The following is a 25,417-nucleotide window of genomic DNA, read 5'->3' on the forward strand; positions in this document are numbered from 1 at the left end:
CTTACGTTATCAGTGCTTTAATGATACTGCCTGTTTCATTCATTGCAGAAGTTTTATTTATCGGTTTAGCTTCTTTGAGATACTTGTTTGTGAGATAGCGAGCAACTCGTAAAAACTTGCATCCTAATAACAGTGCGGACTAAAACCTAATTGCAAATAGAGTATGATCGATGACATGCGTGTATACTCTGCTGACTTATGTACCTCTAATTTTTTCAATAGGCTTGTTAATAAAATATTTCACTTCTTCCTAACTTGCAATTACTGAAAATATACCTTTATTGAGCAAAGTGGACAAAGCGAGAAATTAATGTCATTCCAAATCTTACACAATTATCAATGCATTGCTGTTAACAGATATTAATGCTAATCCTTATTTCTGTTGCGGTATTGGTTAACAAAGTATCCCACAAGAGCTATAACAACGACGCCACCTAGGATGGCACCTACCACGATGGGGACCGTTTGATCCACAGGAGGTTCAGGTTCAAGGAAATCGAAAAGTGGTTTGAAATACTCCAACATTGCCTTTCCGCTGAGGCTTTCTTCTCCTGTCAGCAATTTCAAAGTCTCGACCCAATGCAAGGAGCCGCCAAGCTCGAGACCAGCCCTACAGATCAAAAATCAATAAAATTCAATACAAAAAAATAATTCCTAAAATCATGGGAGAGTTAAAACTTAAAACTATTAATTAGAAACGGATTGTGATGCTCGTTATTAATTTTATTTCTTCAGTAATATCCCAGGTAATCATTGCGGCAAGTTAAAAGCACACTTTAACATTTAATAGAATCATGGCTCTCTAGGAGCCAAAAAATCGAAAAGTGGCTTGAAATATTCCAATAGCGCATTTCCGTTGAGCTGGGTTTCCCCAGTCAACTGCTGCAAAGTCTCTGTCCAGTGAAGGGAGCCCCCAAGTTGCAATCCGTTTCTGCAAAACGTTCGCCGTTACGACCAATTCTCCACCACCATTTTTTACCGCCAACAATCCTTACCTGAGCTTTGCTCCTGCTGCGGTGGATTTGTAAATGTCGCAAGTGTATAGAGGTTTTTCATCAGGGTTGTTGGGGTCGTACTGGCCGGCTTCAATGCACAGGGCACGGTGAAGTTGGAATTGCAGGATGTGGGCAATGAAGTATCTGTTGTTGCGTTCATTTTATTTTTATTTAAGGGTATGGTAGATATGGATTAATTAGCCTTACGAAATATATTGGGAATTGCCTGCAACGTGGTATTTTGCTCCAGGGTCAAAGTGCTGCTCAGTTCTTTCAACAGGGGCTGACAACATTTGCAGCTCATTTCTAAAAAAAAAAATATTTTAACATACATAATATAACGTATTATCGAACATTTGGTAGACTCTAAATCCTAAATCTCTATTAACGTCTTAGTGACACTGCAGCATTGTATCGTATTGTATAAAAATTTGATCTAAAACGCTTACTTTCTTTTTTTTAAATATATTATCTTGAAAATTTGCGCTTGTTATTATAGTGTTTTAATTGTGTTTAATGCGAGCAGTGTTTTTGCTCAAAATTGTTTTACCTGATTAACGTATCTGATCAATAAATTTTATTTGTACCCGACACCAAATTTTCTACCTGAGTTCCCACCAACGAGCGTTCCATTTATCTTCAGTGGTGGTTCCAGCAAAAACTTCCCAGCGCCATTTGTCAATTAGAACGGCGAAAGGTAGAAAGGCGACCTTGCCCAATGCAAATCGAAGGAGTGTGTTGATCGAGTTTTCATAGCTGTCCTCGTAGTTTTCCAGCAGACCAATTGCTTGGTAGTGGTAGGGATTTTTCACCGATAAAGCAATAACATCTCCAACAGCCTCGTGGAAACCTGTGTGAATTTTTTATAATTTCTTTTCGATATTTCTATTTATTGGCAATACCTGGATTCGCTCCTTTGCGGAAGGTAATTGGCTGATCTTTGTACAAAATGAAATACTCAATGTGACCGAGTTCATGGTGAACTGTGATGAAATCTTCCTCGTCAACGTTGGTGCACATCTTGATTCTGAAATCAGTTCTGTCACAGAAGTCCCAGGCTGATGCATGGCACAAAATATCTCTGTCGTCTGGTTGCTCGATGATGGAATTCCCGGTGTACGACATTACCATTGGCTCCAACCCGAGAGAGGTATAAAATTCATTGGCCACATCAAACATTCTAGGAACGTCATATCCCTAAAATATATGAAACCTAGCATAAAAATGAAGTTGGAGAGTCCAATTCTTTTACCTGATCAAGCATAGCCTGTGTGATGTCAACTTTAGTGGCGTTAGGGAACGGGACGAGGATGTCATAAATATTATCCCAAGACTGAGCCCACATGTTTCCTTAATAGAAAATCCATGTTTAATTAAAGAACTGATTTTTCTAGAAATCTGCGCAAAGGCGGCGCGTGTAAAGCAGAGCAGGTACCTAAAAGATGAGCTGGGATCTTGTCTCCTGCAGGAATCTGGTCACCATAAACGTCTCGCAGTTTTTTTAGAGCGTAAGCGTGCAGTCGGTCATACAGAGGCTTCACTTCAGCCCACAGTCGGTCAATGTCCGCCTGGAAATCTGGAGTCTCGAAATCAGCCTGCCACATTGTACCCATGTTCTCGAATCCTACAATACCATATTTTAAAATATTAATGGTAATAATTATTTTACAAAAAACACTCAACCATTGGCCTGAGCAGCTTTGTTACTAAGAGTAACATAGCTCTGATAATTGGAACGCATATTGGCGCCGGAGGCATCTCTCCATTGAGACCAGACGTATTTCAGTTCTTCGTAGTCACGAGAAGTAGCCAACACATTCTCCATGTCTACAAGAGTGGGGGAATTTTATTTTTAAATAATTAACCTTTCCAACCGAGAGTATTTACCAGGCTCAAGTCGAATCCCTTCGGTTTCAATATTACATCCTTGGTTGATATATGGGCAAATACGGGCTGCACTATAAATTTGAGTCATTGTCGTGATTTCTCTGTTGTACTAAAAATATCAAAAATAGTGAGTTCATAAATAAAACCATGCAAATTCTGCTTATGTAAGTTTATCTAAATAAGGTGCAAAAATGATTATTCATCTATTGATTGGATGCCAAAGTCGTAGAAATCAAGAGTCTCTATTTGAAAAATTTGATTTATCATTCGAATGCTTAAGATACAGCAAAACCATGAGTAGTGCACACAGACTCCTAATCTTTCAAGTACGTTATCACGTGCGTCAACCCACTTAAGGTTAATAAAGGAACAATTAAAAGGTGAATTTATGAAGTCTAGAATGGCAGGTTCAAGCAGTATAATACACCAACGATATTATTCTTTTGCGATTAGTGGGGATTAATTACAGTTTGGTGATACCAACGTACCTGTTCAAGGTCAGTGTCGCTTAGTGCAGGAGTCCCTAAGACTGAGAGGAACATGACTTGACGTTTGACGCTAGGGTCTTCGTAGGTTTCCCAATTTTCGTCGCGGAAGTACTGTTCCCATTGGCTTTTGGTGAATGCTGCCGATTCTAGAGTTGCTTGGAGCTGAGATCAAAGTTGAATCAATTTCTTAATTTCTCATTGAAAAAAATATGTTAACTAAATTTACAACAAAACCTAAAAATATTAGTTAATGTTCGATATTATATGATCTGAAAATTATAATGTGTAGTTTTGACTTTAAGATTCCTAATTCCAATTTGTTTTTCTATTTATTCGATTATATTACTATTACAAAACGATAATCTTTTACTTCTGGAAAAATTAAAATTTCATATGTGCAAGTTCCTAATAATTAAAAAATGCAAAATACTCTCAAATAAGAGAGCTAAATACCAGAGCGTCCTCGGCGGTGGCGTTGTTGACGTCGGTGGTATAACCCCAGTCGGCGAGTACCAATTGGTTGCACGTTGCTGAGGCATCCAGCTCATATTGTCCGTTGAGGTACTCAGCAATAGCGACCTCCTCTGCTCCAGGTATCTTACCTTGCCTTTGCAAGGGTTTTACTCTGGCGATGGCGGCCTCGACGGTTACCAGAGCGACCGCAAGTGCCAGCAGGAGCGCTCGAGAGACCATGTTTGCTCCACTCGATCTGCATGGAATGATCATTTAATGCTACTGCTAGTTTAGTTTTTAGACAGAATCACATAGCTGCGAGATTAGATTAGATAAGCTTGCGTAGGAAAGATGAATAGCCTTGATTGTTGTGTCGTCTCTAATTAATACCGATTTTTCATTTAGTTTATGACGGGTAGGCTCATCTTGCTTATCTTGCGAACGGTGTAGCACTACAGTGAAGGGCAATTTCGGTGATAGCTTGCTTATAATGGCGCGACACGCAACAAAAAATCGACCCTCTAATTTGAATATGTTGAACAAACACCATGTAAAGCAAGAATATTCATAAGTTTTAATCTCTTTGTGATATTAAAGTCGATTCCCTGCAGTTCATTGAACAGTGTTACGTATTATTCATTTTAGTATTGCCTCAGCAGCATGCCAAACCACACAAGCTTCCGACAGTTTCGTTACTTATTTATACTTTTGAGAGTCAGTGGAATAGTGCCATACGTGTTTGACAAAAAATGGAACCCGAGGTTAAACATATGGCTCAAAACTTTATCTGTCAGTGCACATGCCTGTTTTACTTATTACTATGTTCGCTATTTGCTAGACTCTGTACGCTTCTCTATTTATTTCTATCGAATTGGACACCTGTATTTCAAAGCGTTTTTCCTATTGACCTTGAATATTTTAGCTTCCCTCTTAACATACTTATGGATCATTTACTCAATATGTGTTAATTCAGTTTTTCGAGACCTGCAACAATTTATCAAGTATATGGGACAAGCAGACGATGAACTTAAACTACAACTTTCTAGTGAACGGAAAATCCTCAAGAAGATATTTTATGAAATAGTAATTTCCATCTTACTCTTTTTGGTGAATTATTTCGACCACTACCTACATTTGCAGAAGGTCTTGATAGGAGTGCTGCCGTTCTACTTTACCTTTATGTTTGAAATGATTTTTTCAATAACTTGTTTTGAAATCATTACTAGACTTAAAGCAATTTCAGGCAGCTTAAAAGTAATTAAAAACGAAGATAACATAAATACCAAAATTTTCATGTTAAGGGCTAATCGAAAATGTTTGCTACTGATGAGCGACGCTAAAAAGCTCATTCAAAGTAAATGGCAGATATTTTATTGCATCAATCTGATCAGACACTTCACATTTATGCTTGCTATCGGAATTCACATAGTTGACCTAATGGCACAATTAAAATTGTCATCCCTGGCTTTTACAATGTTCATAAACCTTATTAAAATCGTGCTATATTCTCAAAGTGCTGAGCTTTTAAAATTTTACGTAAGTATATCTACTAAAAAATTGAAAAAAATGTCATTGTTTTGGATACTGCAGGGGGTACAAATGGCGAGCGCTGGATATAGTCTGATGGAGAGAAAACATATTGATATAAAACCTTATGATCAAGAGGTAAAAATTAGATTTTTCTATGATTAAGATTTAATGTTAATTTTATTTAAGGTAAACGCTTTCATAACTTGTGCAAGGTCGCTAAATTGGAAAATTTCAATTGCTGGAATATTTAATTTGGACCTGGAGCAAACCTTCCTGGTATGTCATTGATAGTGATAAAAAGTAAAGTTTAAAAATCTGAATTTATTGGAATATAGGCCCTCGCTGCGGTAGCAAATTATATGGTGTTAGTGCATGAAACAAAATTTTAAAATCAATAAATATATTCAAAATTACATTTTCGTTTTATCCTGTACATTTAATAAATAAAATGTCATTAAACTTTAAAGAACTGCTTTCTCATAATTGGATAAGGTAAAATTCAACAACTGTGTTTTTAACGATAGTAAACAAAATGTAGGCATATTAGGAAACATTAATCTACCACACTAACTATGGTTGCGATTGAAAATTACCATTGAAAAAATAGGTAAAATAAAGTATTGAAAAATATGCATTATTAATTAATAATGTTAATGTGCGATTTGATCATACAAGTAACACCTATCTATATCAATCATATTTACAGTTTTAGAGTGAATTATGCCTGTTATGGCTATCATAATATTTTCTGTTTAAATCCAATTTTTTTATTATAAACCATACGATGATGATAATAAATTTAAATTTTGAGACGAGTGTTGCGGAAAATATCACATTCAAAAGTATGATCGTGCAAGAAAAATAACTCCAAGAGAAGCTTCAAAACTGTGCAAAACTTAATCTGTGTGTGCTTATAATTTTAGTGTTATGCGTCTAGAGAATTCAATAAAATTTTCTGTTCCATAGTGATATTGATTAATTACTTGAATGGGGGTGAGCATACAAAATTGCCAAGTGATATGAGCAATCAATATAGATGGCCTAGTCAGGCAAGTCTCATAGAGTGAAAATGATGGGTTTGTGGGTGTTTTGCCAGTCATGTTAACAAATGTAAAACCACTTTTATTTTACTTTAAAATTCATGGCTTCTGGCCTTATGTAGAAAAAAATGGGAGAATCACGTTTTGTTTGTTTAATAGGCTTGTATCTATTACATTTTTGATTTCTTTCTATTCATATTACACATTTTTAAACTACCAAGCATGGAAACATTTTAGTTCTGAAAGATCCGCAAGTGAGTACAAAAAAACAGCGTTACTAATTTTGAGCCAGTTTTCACACACTATTTTGGGATTTTGGATAGTCCCTTTTACCATTTTTACAATTCCTAAAGCCATTAGTGATTTTATAGACTTGCTAACGTTAGTAGATCTAAATTTTGATGTGCCTCCAAATACTCGCGCACAAATAAGAAACAGAATTTTGGCTCAATCAACCATAAATTTCTTTCTAATGTCTTCCAGATTATTATACAATTCAGGCGACGAATCAGAAATTAACATAACTTTTCGGTATCTCGCTTACTTTTTTGCAAACAATCTGGAACTATCATTTGAAATATTTTGCAAAGAAATTAAAATTAGAATATATCTTATTAATGAGATGATAGAGTCTCAAATAAACATAATTACTACTTGTGAAAATCGTAACGGGTGCAGGAATTCCTTACAACGGTTACGTAATGCTTTCAAATTGTTACACACGGCAAAAATGCAACTGGAACACAGTTTTAAATTTTTCTTGTTTCTCAATGTTCTACGCGAGTCAGTTTTTTTGCTCGCCATGCCAATCACAGTTTACTACTCAGAAAATGTTGAATACTTGAGGGTTTTATATGTTCTGACAGCATATTGCATATATAATTTTTTCAACTTCGTGCGGGCAGCGGATAGCGTGCAGCAGCAGGTTGGCCTTTGAAAATTCACTATAGAATTTTTAATATTTAAATTTTTGCAGGGCCAAAAGCTAGTATCGTGTACAGTTTCTTTAATCAAAGTGAGAAATAAAATCTTCCACGAATATGACGTCGAGGTAAAATGACAAATTAATGCAAGTATAGAGAGTAGTTGAATTCCATTTTATAAATCAGGTTCTATCATTTGTCGAAGAAGCACAGGCTGTGGATTGGGGATTTAAAGCCCTGGGATTTTTCTACATCAACTTGCCTTTGTTCTTCACCGTAAGCAAAATTAACTAATTTTCAGTTGTACACTATATGCCATACTAATTCACATGCATTTTGTGCAGACCTTAGGGGCAGTAACAAATTACATATTTATCATAGTTGAAGCACAGTGATTTATCATCGAGTGCTGTGAGATTTTTACAGCTGTGGACAAAAGCAAAGAGGACGTTGTTTGAATTTTTTTTCCTTGTGTGTACAGCATTGCATAGTGATGCTTCAATAATTTCTGCACAGTATAAAGCTGAGCATATTATATTAAACAAAATTCCATTAATCTCGTGTTTGTTGAATGTCAAGGTTTAAAGCGTTTCCGCAATTTAAAAATGCAAATTTGTCATGCAATTCATAAATAAATAGTTAATAATCAACCATTAGAAATATCAACTTCGGCAGAAATTTCCACACTCCCGCGTTAAGTGCAATAAAACTAAAAATGACAGGAGGATGAAATTTTTTGAAATAGCGTATGATAAGTGTTCTGTTTCTATGTTACATGTGTAAAAGTGAATTATTGTAGATTGTGCAATGTGTTCATTGTTACACATGTTCAGTAAAAAATTGATTCTTGGAGTGACACAAATTGGCGAACACACTTCATTTTATTGAGGGGTTTGGCGAAGGACTTTTGTATTAATATTGACCGCAACACTTTTTGAAGGGCACACACGCTGCGATGTCATTTAAGCTATTGATTTTTCAATCATTATATAATAATGCGTGTTTGGTTTCCTATCTCCACTGCGATTAGCATTAAGGTGATTGAAACAAGGTCTAATGTTTGAAAATAATTAGTTTATGCGGCATTTACCTTTGATGTACGTAATATGACACAACTGAACCTACAAAACCTCCGTCCGCTACTAATTTACCTTTCCTTTCATGGCCTACTGCCACTCAAAAAAATATTCAAACACAGAATAACTTTGAGTACGTTTGGAAGAATAATATCTGCATCGATATTGCTTTTTATTGAAATCGCGCTTATGCACCAAGCAACAAATTTCTACAAAGAATCTAAGATGCAACAGTCAATTTTGAAAACAAAATTGAGAGCAGCTGAAGCTATCATCGATGCAAATTTATCTATACTTGCAATCGCTGTCATTTTCTTAAGCTTCAACAGTCATAACTATTTGCAAGATTTCTCCCAACACTTGGACAGCTTTGACTCGTGCTTTAAACAGTTCAACCCGAAAAAAGTGGTAAATAAGATCACATTTCTGGCTACTTATCACGTAAGATTTTTTAAAGTCATTTTTCTGTATTGGAATTTTCACACTGTATTGCTTACAGAAATCGCTTTTCATCGCGTGCTTTTTAAACTTTTCCATCGATGATGGCCAAATTGATTTCACTATTATGAAGCGTGTTTTCATCTCTTTTTTCTTCAAACAAGCATCTGAGGTACTAACGTACACATTCTTGATAGTGTGCAATGAGCTGTCGTACCGGCTGCAGTTCATAGCAAAGGAGACAAATAATTTACGAAGGATGGATGCACAGCACGTGGCACTTGAAGTTAGAACTTTAAAAGTGGCATTTTACTCGTTGGTGCAAGCCCAAGCAGCAACTCAAAGATATTTTTCAATTTTCCTCTTAGCCAATGTTTTCTATCAATTTGTATTTCTCGTGATGATGGGGCTCTTTCTGCATGGCTTATCAAAATTTGCGTCCTCATTTGTGTACCTCGGCGTTGGTTTTGTTGGAATTTTAGCCATAGTCGAGTTTTATTTGATTGTGCTAGGCCCAGAAATAGTGAAGAGAGCGGTAAGATTTTTTAATTGAAATATCAGGCAGCTAATGTTCTATCATATTTTTAGTTGGAGCTCATTCCGCAATCAGTTGTTAGATTATTCTCAAGAGCTCTTTATTCAGACGTGGTAGCTACGCGAGAGGTAGATTATGTCATAATTTTAATACAGAAAATATTTAATTTTAACGCAATTGACAGGTGGAATCATTTTTGACTATTGCACTACAGAATCGAAAGATGAAGTTTTCCGCTTGGGGTCTGTTTCATCTTGATTTTCAGCTTCTCTTTATTGTAACTAAATTTAAAGCATCCTGTAATATTTTAACCATCGTCAATCTATTGATTAGGCTCTAGGTGCCATCGCAAACTACATGGTGATTGTGATTCAGCTCAAATAAAACTTTTTTTTGAATGGTGACGTTTAATTTTCATTTCACAATTCCTCGACTTGCACTCTTAATAGGAGGTAAAATTTTTTGATGAATAGTAAACAGCAACCTTTGATATCGACGTCTGCGCGCAGCTGCTGTTTATCTTGCCGTTCCCTTGATGATAAGAGCTGTAGAGAACACACTTGCAACCCAAATTCCCCTTTCTGTTTTAGTCACATGCATGAAATTGCACCAAAATCGATACGATACAAAGCTTCTATACGCTGGAAAATAAATTGGCGTTGGAAGCAGCTAAATCCATCTCGTCCAAAGAGGATTAATTTTTAATGGTACCATGAGGGAGGGCGTTCGCCGCTTTTTGAAACAGATCGATAATCGATACCGTCCGCTATGAAGCAAGCGCGTCCTTAATTTTTGCCATCTATTTCATAATAAAACTGTCCTCATATTTAGCTTAAATTATTACAAGATTTCGTGTCACAATTCTGTGTGATTTGGTTGATTACTACCTTTTGCAAATGAAAAAAAACTACGAATAAGGATTTGTGGCATATTTAAGGAAAAAATGTTATTATTTTGAGTATCATTACTCTACCACAGAGTTGAATTATTATCGTAGCTAACAAATAATAAAAATAGCAATTTTCTCTACTTGCACAGAAATTGAAATTTTCAGCTCCTATTTGACGATTCATTTGCATAATCAATACATTGACAGGAAAAATTAAATTTTAAAAATAAAACAGTAATCCGCCAAATTGAAAAGCATCTCACCGTCACCTTTCATTAAGAAAACAAAAACATTTTCCGTTATTTGCACGGTAAGGTGCGCCGCGACTAGAATATTAAAATAATGTATTTCCGGGTTTCCCGGTAGTCAATCAACTCAAATACACGGCGCAGTCGGATGTTGGGCAAGCGGACACCCGGCCAAGAGGCCGCAACGCTGGACATAGGGCAAGAGCCGTTGCCATCGCGATGAACCAAAGAGTGAGCGAGAGATACACTCTCAAGCGCTAAAGCAGTGCGTTTGTTAGTGGAGGGGCTATGAGTTTGTGGCAGCAGCGGAGCGCGTCGAGAGTGTCAGAGAGTTAGTCCTCGAGTAGAAGGATCGCAGCGTGGTTGTGGTCGGTGATCGCGGGGCCGCGGATATGAGCGGCGTGCTCGTCAGGTGCCTGCTGCTGGGCGCCGTCTTCTTCGTCACTGTGATCGGCGCCAACTTCCTGTCGCTGGACGATGAACGGAAGGCGTCGAACTTCCTCGAGTTTATAGAGTGGGACCTCGAAGCAGAGGATGATGGGTGCGACAATTACCAGACGACCCTCTGGGCCTTTTTGGAAAAGCCGCAGGACGAACAGGTTGCGGAGGATAGGGTGAGAATCATCTTTGACCTGCTTAAAAATTATAAAAATTAAATACAAAGCATCTAAGCGAGTTTGCTTTGATAATTTAATCATATCGTGCTAGGGATTAAAATCTATTTTTAGGTCACTTACTTTAGATAATATACGAATCAGATTTTAACACATAAAGTGAAGCGTGTTTCAAGCTCTTTTTTAACAAGCGACAATGTGGTTTATTCGGCAGTGTCATTATGGTGCCACGGAAACAATTTTTAATTTGACTTTCCTGTTATCATCTACAAATAATGACTCATTGTGCTACTACAGCTGCTATAGCTAAAAGCTAATGATTCAGATTTCTCAGAAATAGAGTACACATTTAAAAAATTTGATAGGCACTTTTGAGTTCCTTTGAAATCATCGCAGCTAAGCCATTTGGTGCAACAGGTTTCGATTAGACCGCAAGAACGGTAAGAACTAAATCACCCGCGCCGGCAAGCGTAACCGAATCGAATTCGCTTGATGGATATTAGCGACAGAGAGAACGTTCAAGCAGCTTTATTCAGATGTATATTGCTATTGAATACTACCAAATAGAAATGTTTTAGTTCACCGTTGCAACGAATTCGCGGCCCATCCAGGAAAAAAGTCATAAAGAAAGCACAGATAACTAACTGCGGATAGTGTATTTAGTAATATTTACAGTGTTTGGCAAAGTTATCTCTCTGGTGATTAAAGTGTATCAGTATATCACCAGACGGCAACCAAAGATGGCCAAATGGAAGGCGTATATGATGTATTTTTGCGGCCCTCACGCAGGAAATCAATAAAGGCAGACCAACTTTAATCCATTATATTAACGCAGGAAGCGTGCTCCTCTTGCCGTCTTGGGACTTTTGTACGTATGAGAGCATAGAAAAGAAATAAAACTCCAGACACATAAAAACTTAAGGCAACACACACATGCACACACGTGGTAGCGCGACAGAGCAAACGGCTCTTCAGGAACTGTCAGCATCACAGCTGGGCCCTTTTCTTTGATATAGCTGGATGCAACTTAAATATAAATGCTTTTCGCGCGATTGCTAAGTAGGTCACGGTTACAGGTGATAGCATCGCTTTGAAATTTGTAGGGAGCAAAAAGAGACTTTAGACTGAATTTGCACAGCTTGCAATTAGTGCCTGATGCAGCCTCCAGCGCATTTCACTCATTGCTCAAGCCTTAGATTTTACATTCACACATTCAAACGGACACACCTTTCTTGAAGAGGAATTCTCGGTATCCCCAATCAATGGTGAGTCGCATTTTATTGTGCGATTTTTCCTGTTCCATCGTGACTCTACTCACTCGGAAATTGGCAATGTGACTCACATGACAAACCCACGAGACCCTCGCCGGTGTCTGCTCTCTATTTGGAGCGATACACATGTGATGATGTGACAGACGCGCAAGGAATTCATTGAGAAACTTAGTGCATCTGCACTCAAGTTTTATAGTGTTTATATGGCAGCAAGATAAATGCGTGCATTAGCGACGGCTCTGTCAGCTGGTGTTGAATCAGAACGTTAGAATTTTGTGTTGTTAATGCTTCAATGATCAGGCTGCGCTCAAAAGTTACGTTGCAGAATATATGGACGTGGGCTTTTTATATTCAAACCGCTGTAGATCGCCGCTAAGTTTAATAAAAAATAAACCAATTCTTGTTTGTTAATTTTAACACAATAAACCGTTTTTGCACGATGTTAAAATTCATCCGGATTAGCAAACAAAAGGCTATTTTAAATTAAATCCTGTGTCCAAGGTCACTTTCATCTTTTGTTTTATGAAACTTCCATAAATTGATTTGTGTCGTAAACCTAAAACTATGTACTCGTATTGAGTGTTCATATCGACGAAACGTCATTGTGTGCTCTTCTGTTGCATCAAGTTGGGCACACGCGTGGCAGGAGAGCCATGAGATCAGACTGATAGCATCAGGATTATTTCTCAGACATACAGTTAGTTATTCACGCAGACGATAAGAAATCAGGAAATAAAAGGATCAGAGAAAGTTTTTGTTTGTTATTCAACTCATTGAAACAAAAATCTCTTTAATGATAACAAAGTTAAGTAAACCTTGTTTCTGAAAACTGTTTGACTTAACAATAAGAAAAAATTTCATCAGGAAATTCGAATATAATGCATACATAGCTGAAGTTCATAATTATTTAGATATAAACAACCTTTTATTTCAATTGTTGCGTAATGCTGAACAATTAACACGTGCAAAGTCGACGAACTTTTTTTATTCTAAGCTATGATTGGCCTATAAGTCGCGTGGTTTGTGTGATGTCACGCTGCCGGAAGGTGGTTGAGTGATTTTGACCTTTATTTTCCCTGATGTGGATTAATTTTGAATGACTTATGATAATTTATGCAGAATATATTTAAATGCGTTCGAAAGAAAACTGACCTTCGCAAACATTCAAAGAAAATGTATCCTAGTTACTGCTGGCAATTGTGAATAATTTAAATACAATGCTGTAGTTCAAGCTCCACTGTTGAGAACTCCATTAGGCGGTTCTTAATTCTAAAAAACTGAAAATTTGCTTCGTTAGTTTTGTGGGTTTGTTTCTATTTTTTCTAATATCTTTATGCCCTACAAAAAACTGTTTTCTTTTGACTTCTTACGAAATTTCTCAAATCTTTATTGAAAATCAGATCAATGGACTTTGGTTATCGTTTTCAACACACTAAACTTGGTCCCTTCTTCTGGAGTACACAAGCACTTGAGAATGAACTCGAGCTCCGATTTGAAAATTAAGCCCTAATGCACGGTCGCGTCACAAACACCTGTCGTTTTCCTGAAATAATTTCCGTTTGCTTTGTTAGGGAAATTTGAAGCCGCTCAACCTAGCGAGTCGCCTGCCGCCGCTTCTCCTGTGTGTGCAGTGTGCGTTAATGAGTACAAGTAACACAATTCCGTCCAATTCTGGGAGGTAGCAGGTTGTCGAGTAGTTTGGTGTGTGTATATGAAGCCAAGGTCACTTTCATCAGCAGCATACCTCTACACTCTCACTCACTCCACACATTGTGTCTACCAGAGCATGCACGCCTCGCGGCTGTTGTCGATCATTATCCTACTTAATTTTGGTCCCTCGTCTTGATGTGTCTACCACGCGCAAAATTATTTTGTCTGGCGACTCTCGGAAGATAAGGGGTCGCGTCAGGCAAAGTTTTAATGGTTTTAATTGCTTCTAATTAGCGCGGGCTCAGCAATTTGTGCGGAGAACTTTGTTCTTCTGCTTCTTCTATAATCCTTATGATGCGTTGCTATTATTTTAAAGCCTAACCTTGACCGAATGAACGAGCCTTTGTGTGATAAATAGCGACGTTTGTCATACACAGGTGCATAATCTCCGCTTTTGCGCAATGCACAAGAGTAAACGGATTGACTCAATAACCTTTTTCTAAGAAATGCTGTAATTAAAACTGGCAGTAATTAGCGCAGTTAATTTACAGCACCACAAGACACGGTATGAATGGAATATACTCAAAATGACATGTTCATAGCTTGAAAAAACGTTATCTCTTCAATGCCAGTTAATATTGGTTTCATTGGCACCATGCCGCGTAACTAAAAATATATTGTAATTTTTTAATGAGATTTTATTAATTAAAATTTTTTTTATTTATTTTTAAATTTTTTTGTTGAAACGTGCCTGTGAAGGCGCGCATAAATCAAGGATGTGGTGTTTTTTATTATTAATTCTGCGTTCTTAGTAATTCATTCGTCGCATTCGTTCCAAAGGACCCTGAACCCACTATGCCGTAATAGTTGTGATAAAACTTGTGTTGATGACTGGGACAAAGTCTCAACGGCAAAATTTCAAGGCTCTATAGAGCTCTTACGCACTCTCTTATTCAGCGTCATTGATGCTGCTCCTCTTTGTGTACCAAGCATAATACACACAATAAAATATGCACTATCACGACGGCTGCGCGGCGATACCAAACTCTGTCGGTTCTTTCTTTTTGAGTGTTTGACCTAGTGCGCTCGTCGACGTGACGCGACGACAAAACACGTACATAACTGTTTGCAGTTTTTTCAACTATTTCCAGAGAGCAAACAGCCAATTTCATCATCTCGCGTGATGAATTTTAGATAGTGTTGACAACAAAAATAAGTTAAAGTCTGATCTGGGCTGGCTTGTGAAATCTATGGTCAGTCGGGATGAATTTTGCACGTTCTATATAGCAATTCGTTTCGTGTAAATTCTTTTTTTATCGGACAGCGTGGAATATTCGTGTTTTTTGCTTCACTTATCATTTATCATACGAATGAAAGTGGAACTCATAAATTAATTAACAATCTGAGAAAAATTGAGCTCTTAAATCATAATTATATACACATGCAGTGAATTTAACGAAATATATAAGTGAAAAAAATCACATGGATGTTCTTGTAAAGAGACAGCTCGTGGTTTCGGCTTCTCAGGTATTTATGAGAGATACCACGGAAGGGTGGTATGGCTGATGAGTTTCGGCGCTTATGGAGCCTCACACGATAGAGTAGAGAGCTATAATATCGTGTCTGCTGCCGCTGTGGTGGTGGGACGATATGCTGTCAATTTAATCTCAATTCTTTCTTTTTTATATACTTTACACTTTCTCTTTTAATTTCGAATGCTTACATTCAAAGTCAATTGCTGGGAACAAAGTTTCACACAAAATAAAATCATGATTTGACAAAATACCTTGTTATTTATGCAGACAATTCCATGATCAGCGTCGGGCTGCTCTCTTAAATTACTATTACTACTATATAATTGACAACTTCTACACATAATACTGTTAGATAGAGAGAGTGAGGGAGTCCGATTAGCGCGAGAGCTTGTTGCTCTTTGCAGTCCTTCCCTTCCTTTATTTCGTAATACAATAATTTCTTACACAATTGGGATGCTGTGAGTACAACAAATTCAGTAACTTAACTTCTTGGATCGAGTTGCAATGCGGAGTTAAGGTTTGTGTACAAAAAGATCCAAACATAATATATGTGCTTAAAGGGTTGGACTGGCTAATCGAGCAAAGTGGCTGCTTGCCCGGTGCGCCCCATACGTTTACCATGGGCCCTATGGCGTCCCTTTGGCCGGTCGATCCCAGCCGCAATTTTAACGCCCGATAAAAATTTCGACCCCCAGTCAGTGTAACGTCTCTGTTATCATCATCGGCAGTACCTTGCCTGCAAAATAAAATTCACGTAAACTGCAGGAAGTTTTATGAATCACTGGTAGTAGAAACTATCGATGTGCGACATAGTTTTTCTCTTCATAATTTATCTCGTAACCGTCCATCCTTTTGATTGTCAACTTGCGCAGAGTATAGAGTTATTCTTAGTTTCCTTTTTCATCTAAAATATCTTTTAAATAAAAGCGTGTCGTTTAGGGATCAATATAATATAGTGTCTTTTAAAAAATGGGAGAGAATATATTCATGTTTTCTGTGCTAACAATTTAAGTTTGAACTCTCTACAAGTAATTAGTCCTAATTTAGAAAAACAGGCAGTTTAAATGCAGGAAATTTGTTGTTCGTAATTAAAAGCAGGAAAATTAGGAGATAGAAGCCACCTTGGCCAAAATTGGAAGTGTAATGTCCTGGAATCTCAAATTTGTCCGCAGAGCTAACTTAGTGAAAGTTGATAGCAATAACGGTCATAAATTATTAAACGACGTGAAGCAATAGGTTTAGCTAGAGCCAACGTCATCCCATCAAATAAACATCAGCTTATATCTGTTTGCATATACAAGAGATTTCACACAGTACCATTTTCGCCCCCATTTTGCCTATTCATCACATACGTCATCGCCACTTTGCAGCTTGGAAACAAAAGATGCTGGGGAAAACCAGTGACGAAATCTCGCCAGCACTTTTAGTCTCTCCTCTAGTATTTTCCCATATAACGTGCACTGTGTAGTATCGATCAATATCGCTGCAGAATGAATTATGCAATGCTTTATTTAATGCTTGGTGCCATTGAGCCTATGGAATAATGCATTATAAAAAAAATGGCGATGGACCTGTGAATAAAGGATGTGCCAACGGGAGGATAGTTTTTCAGTTGACGAGCTGAATAATTTAGAGCGAGTGATTGACTGACTATTGTGTTTAACCCGTTTGCATTATTTACACAGGTGGAAGCAATGGTGCGGTCGGCTGCCTTGCAGAAAGAGGTCGCCGAGAAGGCCCAGCAATACCTTTTCCAGGAGTTCCGAACGCAGGTTATGGCTAGGCGAATGCAGATCATGGCAAACCCAGGTGCTGCGCTCCTACCAGAAAGCGACGCCAGACTGGTAGGCTATCATTGACAATTTTCAATTTACAACAGTGGCCATTATTTTTTTTATTTTTTCACCCGTAAGAATATTATATATAAAGGGCACGGACAGACGAGGCTCTACCTTGGTAAAAAAATGTAAAATTAGCAATTACTTGATGATTTTAAAGAAACGAAGCAAATAATTTGTAATATTTGCTGTAACTGAATTGAAAATTTTAAAATAGAATTATTAAGTTTCTGTCATAAATCGCGTTAATAATATAAAATGTTTAAGACCCTCTGCGACCAAGGTGTTCGATAACCTTTCTTTCAAAATTTTTAAAATTGTCCGACACTAAAGAATAATTTGACAAACAACAATCTATTTGACTCTATTAACAGTTTATTTTTGTATTCATGTAATATTCATTTTTTTACTGAATATTTAAGGGGGCATACTTTACCGTCGCAGCTGAACAGAATTTGATAGCGGCATCAAGTGAGTAAAATTTTAATTTCATCATAGAAGCGCATTTTCTGTACTTAAAATTAAATTAAAAATTCAGATTACTCGAGCGCTTTCTTGACAATCAAGGAAGAAACGCAGCTTAAAAGTTTGTGGACTGAATGGCAGGAGCAACTAAAGCCACCTAAAGAAAACTACAAGGATTTCTTACGTCTGACGACAAAAGTGGCAACATTAAACAGTTAATTTAAAACAGTTTTGACACAGGCATCAGATTTGACGAATTTTCATTGTAGGGGAAAGAGATTTAGAAAATTTCTGGGAGATGCAGAGCGATTGGAAAAATGGTTATAGCAAGGCGCAAAAACTTTGGGCCGAGGTTGAGCCTCTCTACAAGAAATTCCATGACTATGTGCGGCGCAGCCTCCAAAAAGTGTACGCTGACGTGCCGGAAGACATTCCCATCCATTTACTAGGTACGAAAGCTTTGCCCTTTTCAAAATTCGTGAAATTTGAACACTTGAGTCTATTTAAAATATTATATTCTACTGATTGACAGGCTCTCCCGAGGGAATTGATTGGTCTTACATATCAAAGGAACCGCTTCTGCTAGATGATCTAATGAAAAGTTTGGAATCTTCAATATCGCAGCAGGTGACTTTTCATTCTATCCTGCTTCTTTCTCTCGCACTTTTAATATGGACAAGACTTGTAATCTCTGACGCGCACGTGCTTGTCTGTTGATAGGATAAGAAGCAGCTCTATATCATGGCCGAGAAAATGAGCCAAGACCTAGGACTTCCGGAGTTGAGCCATTCCTTTTTGGAGGAATCCAAATTTAATGGCCAATGTCCGGCAGATGTGATTTTTGCTTGCAGTGACGATGGAGCTAGGTGAGTAGATGAAAATGAGACCAAATAAATATTTGGCTCTATTTAATCTTGCACAATAACTCTGGGTTACCGTTTTATGATTTTAGGGTTATGACATGCAACGCTACAAGTTGGATCAACTACCTGGAAGCGCATGAAAACGTTTTCCGTGCGTCCTATTTTACCCTAGCTGCTCGTACCAACTCGTACATTTTCCGCCACGGCAACCGATACTCTGGTGAGCTACTTTATCACTGTTTTTGTTTCTTGGCTACTCTCGACCAAAGTTCAATATAATTGCATCCTGTTGAGGCTGAAGAGGCTTTTCTTATCGCTACGCTTGGACAGTGTCGGAAAAGCAAATAGCATTCCTTTTAATAGGAGTAACTTTTTGTTTCGGTCGCTACAAAGAGAGAATTTCAAGATATTTGCACTTTGATACTGAGGAAGAGTATCTCGTAGCCTTGGCCATTGATATCTGACGAAATCTAATTAAAAACAAAGGTCTCCTTAGGCTGGAGTGAATGAAATTCTTATAATCAATCATGACAGCTTTAAGTATGCATAAAACATCATTTTAATTGATCAATGACGTTTTGTATTCAAGTATCAATTTTTTTCAACTCTCAACAGCAAGTATACACGTGGAATAATACGGTTGCTAAATTAAAAAACCATGAATTGATAATTGTGGAATCCTCAGATTAATGTACAAAGAAGTGTGATAAATTGAAACGATTTGATTAAGTGTCGTTTTTGTAATTGCATTTCACTGCAGGGATTTATATTATCTTGCCGACTATACGCAAGGTAATTTTAACCCTGCCCAATTCTATATAAGAAATTTGATTTTGAAATAAGAAAATATTTCAAAATTATCTTTTCAGCCATACCTGAGGCGATGTCCGGCTTGGGTGCACTCTTGGCGACTGCGAATGTCGTGGACGCTAAGCTGCTGTCGCGAGACCCGTCAGATCCGCACGGCCAGGCGGTCAATCTGCGGATGCTGGTGGCTCTGAAGACGCTGCCTCGCCTACCCTATCTGCTTGGTGTCGATCTTTGCCGCATTCGAGACGCCTCCAATCCATCGCACCCCCTGCCACCTTATTGCTGGCAGCTGAGGTAGACTAATCAAAATGTGCACGCTGCGCCTGTTGTATTATTACCATTGCCAATCGAATTAATTCATGAGTTATGGCCATCAACATTATATATTGACTCCATATATACTTTGACGTTAACTGATATTTATGATAGAGCTGATACAGATAATTTTAAATCAAAGATCTATGTGACTTAGTTGAGAAATAATGTTATTTTTAGGAAAAAGATGCAAAGAGTGGCCCCGCCAGATGCACTGAAAGAAGAAGAAATTTATGATTTGTTTGCTGACAGAGCGGTTGCGTCAAACGCTCCTCGGTTGAGGTAATAGGACGAAATTATATTAATACACAGTAACCTAATTCAAGTTATACATATAGTGAGTTTGCTGGCACAATTATCCAGTTTCAACTTTATGAATATCTCACAAAACTGGCTGGCTCCAGTCGCAGAGACTTATTCAAACTAGGCATAGGAAATCTCCAAATAGACGATCCTTTCAGGTAACGCTGTTATATTTATTCCTTCCTAAAAAAACCAAAAAAAAAAGAAGAATGCAGATTCAACACGAATCATATTTAATTGTAATTAAAATATTCAAGTTATTATTATTTTTATACTTCTTTTTCCATTTTTACTTCACTTTCAAAGAACAAATAAAAAGCCCAACAGAGATTAATGTGCAAAGCATCGTAGATCAGAAAAATAAAATAAATAAAATTGCAGATCGATGCTGAGAGCGGGACTCACGCAACCATGGCCTGAGGTACTCGGTGAAATTAACATCACGGAGATCAGCACCGCCCCTTTGCTGAAATTCTTCAAACCACTGCTTCCCATCTTAGAGGACATGGCTACCTTGGATTCCTCAGACTATGAAGATGAAACTGAATCGCCTCCAGTGATCGAAACTTCTTCAGTGTCCACCCCGACTACAAAAAGCATCAGAATGCCTACACCAACCGATTCTCATGTACAAAGTGTGAAATCAGCGGCCACTACTGCAGCTCCAACTGCCTCCGAGGACACTCCAACCGAATCCAATCTGGCCAATGACGAGGAGAACAACATGAATACCTCGCAGCCTACCACAATAATTGCGATTGGGGGAATTTTGCTTGGAGTGGTCATAGTTGTTGCGGCAATTTTCATCGTAAACCGGCGCCGAAAGTCTCAGCCAGAGCTTCGAAAGACTAGCAACGGTGCCCAATATGAGGCGGTTATCCGTAGGAGTGTAGGCCGCCCAGCGTCTTTTTCCCCCGCGGCCGCCAAGCGACTTTCGGAAAATGGAAATTCCACTCCTAAACCCGCGTTCTCCACATTTCGCAGTCCAGCGAGTTCTCCAGACGTTGAGTCACCAACGGAGACCATTGTCCTAGAGGAGACTGAAGCTAAACGAACGTCCCAAACCTCTGTTATTTCAAATATAAGAGAGTAATAATGTTGTTGTTAATAGGGTGTTTTGTGAGTGAATATTTATCCCGTCAATTTGCATTATCATCACAATATTATGTGTCACACACATTCATTTGTTTGGAACAAAAGACTCTGTTCATATAGTGTTTGAATGGTTGGAAATCATTCCAAGTTTACACTTCAAATTCCAAATGGCCTACCAAAGGCGTGTATCTTGTGATATTAGGATTGTAACTATTAACTTGTATACTGTAAAATAAGTGTGGCCACAAACTTCTAGAGACTCTGTTGTGAGAAAACGCATTCTAATTGCGGCCGAAAATTTTGTTACCTTAACTAGAGAAGAGAATATAAATATACAAGAGTGCTGCATGAAGAATGATGACAGTATTCCTATTTTTGGAAGAGACCGTTCGCTAGCTCTGCTTTCCAAGTGTATTTCTGTATGCATACTAAATTGTGAGATGTGAAAATAAAATACCCTTTCTAGATGGAGAGCATTCAATGTACTTCCACAAAATCATTGAATATTATGTTATATTGAAAATTCAGGAGCAAATGTAAGTTTATGAAAGAAGATTACACAAATACGCGGATATTTCATTGTCACCTTGTTTTGTAACTTTAGAATTTTTACTGCTCCAAAATGGGTTCTTCGGGCGGAACTTCAAGCGCGATGATCGACTCAGCTGGGATCAGAGCTCTCAGTTTTTCATTTTCATTCTTCATCATTTCGACCTTTTGTTCATATTTGCGTTTGAGGTCCTGGAAAATCCTCAGCTGGTTTTCGTACTCGTTCTTCAGTTCGGCGTTCAGTTTCACAGCAGTTTCCATTTTTGATAGGACTGCACTCCTGCGCTCTTTTTCTGCTAGTGAGTGGTCCTCCAAGAGCTTAATTGTCGTCTATAAGAATTTTAAATTTTAAAACGTATTCAACACAAATAAATTACACAAAAACTTATGTTTATGGTCTACTTACTTTAAGCTGTTCTGTTTCCAGTCCTCTGATATTCAGCAAATCCTTATGCACCGATATGACCTCTTTCAGGGCGCTAACCTGACCCTGCAGTTGTGTGTTTTGCCTTTGGAAGCTTTCACACTGCGCCGTGGAAGCCTTCAGAGTTTCTGTTATGTTTTCCAACGTTTGCTGCTCAAAAATGTTCATAATCAATATTTCGTTTTCAAATATTTTCCTATCATACTTTGACTGTGGCCCTTTCTTTGTCGCTCATTGGCTCGCCTATCTCTTCATTCACTTTCCTCGCATCCGCCAAGTCGGCTTCAAGTTCCAGTATTCTTTTGTCAGCAACTTGCATTTTGTTTTTGTAATTTTCACGCTCCTCGACGCGCAGCTGAATGTCTTGCTCCAATTTTTGCACCTTGGCCAGCAATTCCTCGTTGCTGGCCGGTGCAGAAACTCCGTTGGACTTCAGCTGCTTGTTTTGCTCCTGCTCCTTGGTCAGCGTCTCAGCCAGTTTGTGATTTTCACTCTCAGCCTGCGCCCGGCAAGGAAATTAAACCAGCGGAGTTAAAAATACCTCGCAAGATTACCTCTTTCTGCTGGCTCAAGAGCTGCTGGATCTGAATCTGGAGAGTGGCCACCTCTTTCGCTGTGGACTCCACCTCCTCCAATGAAGGAATTGGTGCCTGCTCGGTAACTATTCCATTTCCGTTTTCCATAATTGCTCCTTCCGACTCCCCAGCCTCAGGAACTCCTGCAGAGAAATGATTCACTTTCGGAAAATCAATATATCGCTTTAATTTCCGTTTTGAAAGTTGAATTAATAAAGATTCATCGAGGGCAATAGTTTTGTATGCTAAAAAAAACTAACTGCTAACGTTATTACAAGCACTTTTAAAATTTATGTTTTGTAGAATTAGTATTACCAAGGCAAAATCACGCAGACTGCTTGGTATGTTATTTTAGAAAGTACATTTTAAATCAGCATTACGAATTCTAATCAACTGGTCAATTAAATTAGTCGACAAGTTCCAAAAACCTCAGCTGTGAAGTACTCACCCGCCGCGTTCCCTATTCTGACTGTGGAAATGGAATTTCAGAGGGACTAAAGGCAACACAAGAGACGAGACGGTGCGGATTGAGAGTGTTGGTCTCGTTCCTCAGCCCCTGCGTGTACAGGAAGAGGCCAGACTGGCCAACTCAACGCTGTACGGTCCGCGATATTACTTTAGCCACCCTCTTTCGGAGCAACCCTCCTGTGCCAAAATTTCATCCAAATAGAGTACGGTTGATTCATTTCTGCGTCATACGGTAAATTTATTGCAGATTTGAGAGTTTAGTATGTTAAACTAGAGAGTTGTTGGCATCACTTTTTGCTTTCTCTTGCGCTCTCAGTGGAGTAAACAGCACGTTCTATTTCGAGCCGCAGTTATATTTAGCCCTGCCGAGAGCACAAGTGCGCGCCTTTGGTGCCTCCTTCGTCCGCAATGCGTCTGCTACACCTCGAGAAACACGCAAATGAACCGAATGAAATTCAAAACGCGTTATTTGCATTCTCGTTGGTATGAAATATCCAACTTAATTAATCTAGCATTGCTACAAATGATTTCCTTTCCCGCCCCAAGGACGAAGGGATCAGCTTTTGTTTCACTCAGCTAAACGAAGATGGCTCTTCAAACCCACCGAAAGGGGTCGATTCGGGGGTAGGAAGTGAGAATCTGCTCTCACAGAGTGCGCGTAGATGAACTCGAGGACGCGCCTGCTCTTCGTGTGCCGTGTGCAACCGGCAGTGCGCTTCTGTTCCCGGGGTTGCATAACTTTTACTTTTCTGGCTCGAAGAAAAAGAAGGTTGAATGGAATTAAAGAATTAAAAAAACCTGCATTGCCATGCATTTTTTGATGAATATATCAAAATTATGATTGAATTTAAAATAAAAAAAGATCTGCAGTTATTCTTCGACGCTTTCAAATTCATGATTTATGTTATGATTAATTTGAGTCATAGAAAACGAGATAGCAATAAATCTTCTAAAAGTTCCGAATAAAGTATTCATAAGCATTACTTCTGTGATACTAGATGTTAAGAATAAAAAACTTGTCCAAGAGTATGTTTATTATTCCATGGAGAAAGAGGAGAAAGAATACTTTTTATTATAAAATATTTTAACTAGCCACATAAATTGGGATTAGTGTAAATTCAATTATGCTGAGTTCACACTGAAGACATAGACAAAATTAAATAATAAAAGACAGGGCTATGAGAAAATGAATTTTTTTTAAAATGTAAAATAAAGTTTTGTCAGAAATCAAATTTCATAACTGATTAAAAGAAAAGTATTAACAAGAAAGTCAAAGACTGTCTGTTAATTCTTCAATCTTACGCACCATTAGTGGTAATTCTCCCTTCTCGGATTTACGACTTGACAGGTATAGGAGCAGAGTGAAAGAAAGTAGAACGCAAACCGCACACAGCTCAAACAAATAAATATAAAACCTATCGCATCCACATCCTCACACTAAATCAATGCGAAGCCAAATAAGTAAGGGTGGATTATCATGGCGGAAAAGCGAGTTGTTATCATTTTAATACCTGGAGCTGGCGCTTTTGCCGGCTGAGCCTAGTCTCATATTTTACCATAGGGTGTTTTTATTTTACCTCCATTAGCTTAATGACGCGTGTGCGCCCTAAGGAGCAAGCAAGGTTGCAGCCGAGCAATTTATTGCGCGTTGTTTTTATCTCGCAGCGAGAGGCGCAATAAATTAACGCCTGAGAAATAAATTAAGAAAAGCCTCGCTTATTTCCACTTGGCTGAATATCGCGCTCACGCGGGTGAAATACAACCGCACCGACAAGCTCGGGGTGGAGGCACCTTGGTCTTCCGAGCTGATCACCGTGCAGCTGCTCGTATGCAAGCCCCGGTTCCTCTGCCAGAATTCTCCATTCAGAAAATAGGGCAAGCCGTTAATCTGCTCGACGACTTAATCATTGCCAAATGGGAAACCATACTTGCCTGACCGCGGATCGTGATACACCTCGAATCAAGCAAGAGCAGTGCTGACCAAAAGTGCTGTCATTCAATTAATGTGTAAAATTATTTCTCGGGCTGGTAAATTCTTTGAATTTCACCTCAATCTAAAGCAATCCGATTTTTAAAGTCTGAATGAAATTCATTTCAAAATTGACTTTTAAACAACTCTGTCCTATTTTGTTTTATTGAA

General features: G+C 38.1%; 3 protein-coding genes across 5 annotated transcripts; 1 reads left to right on the forward strand and 2 right to left on the reverse strand.

The window, feature by feature from the left end:
- Nucleotides 1-244: 244 nt before the first annotated feature.
- LOC135936623 (angiotensin-converting enzyme-like) lies at nucleotides 245-4,957 on the reverse strand. 2 transcript variants are annotated; one of them, XM_065479501.1, is made up of 12 exons: nucleotides 4,923-4,956; nucleotides 3,824-4,079; nucleotides 3,371-3,532; nucleotides 2,883-2,991; nucleotides 2,679-2,822; nucleotides 2,431-2,619; nucleotides 2,248-2,345; nucleotides 1,898-2,192; nucleotides 1,602-1,845; nucleotides 1,203-1,301; nucleotides 996-1,139; nucleotides 245-610 (listed from the first exon to the last, which is right to left on the reverse strand). In XM_065479501.1, exons 2-12 carry the CDS (start codon nucleotides 4,061-4,063, stop codon nucleotides 367-369), a joined length of 1,968 nt encoding a protein of 655 aa, XP_065335573.1. In that variant the 5' UTR covers nucleotides 4,064-4,079; nucleotides 4,923-4,956; the 3' UTR covers nucleotides 245-366. The 2 variants fall into 2 exon arrangements, with proteins under 2 accessions (XP_065335573.1, XP_065335574.1); XM_065479502.1 differs by lacking the exon at nucleotides 245-610 and adding an exon at nucleotides 703-931 and having other exon boundaries at nucleotides 4,923-4,957.
- A 5,853-nt stretch (nucleotides 4,958-10,810) lies between these two features.
- Nucleotides 10,811-21,732, forward strand: LOC135935723 (angiotensin-converting enzyme-like). Its single transcript, XM_065478268.1, has 12 exons — nucleotides 10,811-11,116; nucleotides 17,258-17,416; nucleotides 17,833-17,881; nucleotides 17,949-18,089; nucleotides 18,145-18,324; nucleotides 18,408-18,502; nucleotides 18,596-18,741; nucleotides 18,828-18,958; nucleotides 19,608-19,842; nucleotides 20,044-20,145; nucleotides 20,202-20,324; nucleotides 20,548-21,732. Exons 1-12 carry the CDS (start codon nucleotides 10,895-10,897, stop codon nucleotides 21,257-21,259), a joined length of 2,295 nt encoding a protein of 764 aa, XP_065334340.1. The 5' UTR covers nucleotides 10,811-10,894; the 3' UTR covers nucleotides 21,260-21,732.
- LOC135935724 (protein Hook homolog) lies at nucleotides 21,721-23,422 on the reverse strand. Of its 2 annotated transcripts, none has more exons than XM_065478270.1 (5): nucleotides 23,258-23,422; nucleotides 22,789-22,970; nucleotides 22,440-22,733; nucleotides 22,217-22,384; nucleotides 21,721-22,140 (listed from the first exon to the last, which is right to left on the reverse strand). In XM_065478270.1, the coding sequence occupies exons 2-5, from the start codon at nucleotides 22,915-22,917 to the stop codon at nucleotides 21,871-21,873; spliced, it is 861 nt and encodes a 286-aa protein (XP_065334342.1). In that variant the 5' UTR covers nucleotides 22,918-22,970; nucleotides 23,258-23,422; the 3' UTR covers nucleotides 21,721-21,870. The 2 variants fall into 2 exon arrangements, with proteins under 2 accessions (XP_065334342.1, XP_065334341.1); XM_065478269.1 differs by having other exon boundaries at nucleotides 22,789-22,952; nucleotides 23,258-23,420.
- Between the last annotated feature and the right edge of the window lie 1,995 nt (nucleotides 23,423-25,417).

Source organism: Cloeon dipterum, chromosome 2, assembly GCF_949628265.1.
Source record: "Cloeon dipterum chromosome 2, ieCloDipt1.1, whole genome shotgun sequence".
Classification (NCBI taxonomy): domain Eukaryota; kingdom Metazoa; phylum Arthropoda; class Insecta; order Ephemeroptera; family Baetidae; genus Cloeon; species Cloeon dipterum.

Excerpts from the sequence above, each read along its gene's own strand:
- LOC135936623 (XM_065479501.1), bottom strand. The coding sequence starts at position 4,063 with ATGGTCTCTCGAGCGCTCCTGCTGGCACTTGCGGTCGCTCTGGTAACC. Across the intron at positions 1,140-1,202 it reads GGCAATTCCCAATATATTTC|ATACTTCATTGCCCACATCC; the intron begins GTAAGGCTAATT and ends ACGCAACAACAG. Across the intron at positions 611-995 it reads GCAGCAGGAGCAAAGCTCAG|GGCTGGTCTCGAGCTTGGCG; the intron begins GTAAGGATTGTT and ends TTTGATCTGTAG.
- LOC135935723 (XM_065478268.1), top strand. The coding sequence starts at position 10,895 with ATGAGCGGCGTGCTCGTCAGGTGCCTGCTGCTGGGCGCCGTCTTCTTC. Across the intron at positions 17,882-17,948 it reads GAATTTGATAGCGGCATCAA|ATTACTCGAGCGCTTTCTTG; the intron begins GTGAGTAAAATT and ends TTAAAAATTCAG. Across the intron at positions 19,843-20,043 it reads CCTTATTGCTGGCAGCTGAG|GAAAAAGATGCAAAGAGTGG; the intron begins GTAGACTAATCA and ends TGTTATTTTTAG.
- LOC135935724 (XM_065478270.1), bottom strand. The coding sequence starts at position 22,917 with ATGGAAAACGGAAATGGAATAGTTACCGAGCAGGCACCAATTCCTTCA. Across the intron at positions 22,385-22,439 it reads AAGAAAGGGCCACAGTCAAA|CAAACGTTGGAAAACATAAC; the intron begins GTATGATAGGAA and ends ATTTTTGAGCAG. Across the intron at positions 22,141-22,216 it reads TGGAAACAGAACAGCTTAAA|ACGACAATTAAGCTCTTGGA; the intron begins GTAAGTAGACCA and ends AAATTCTTATAG.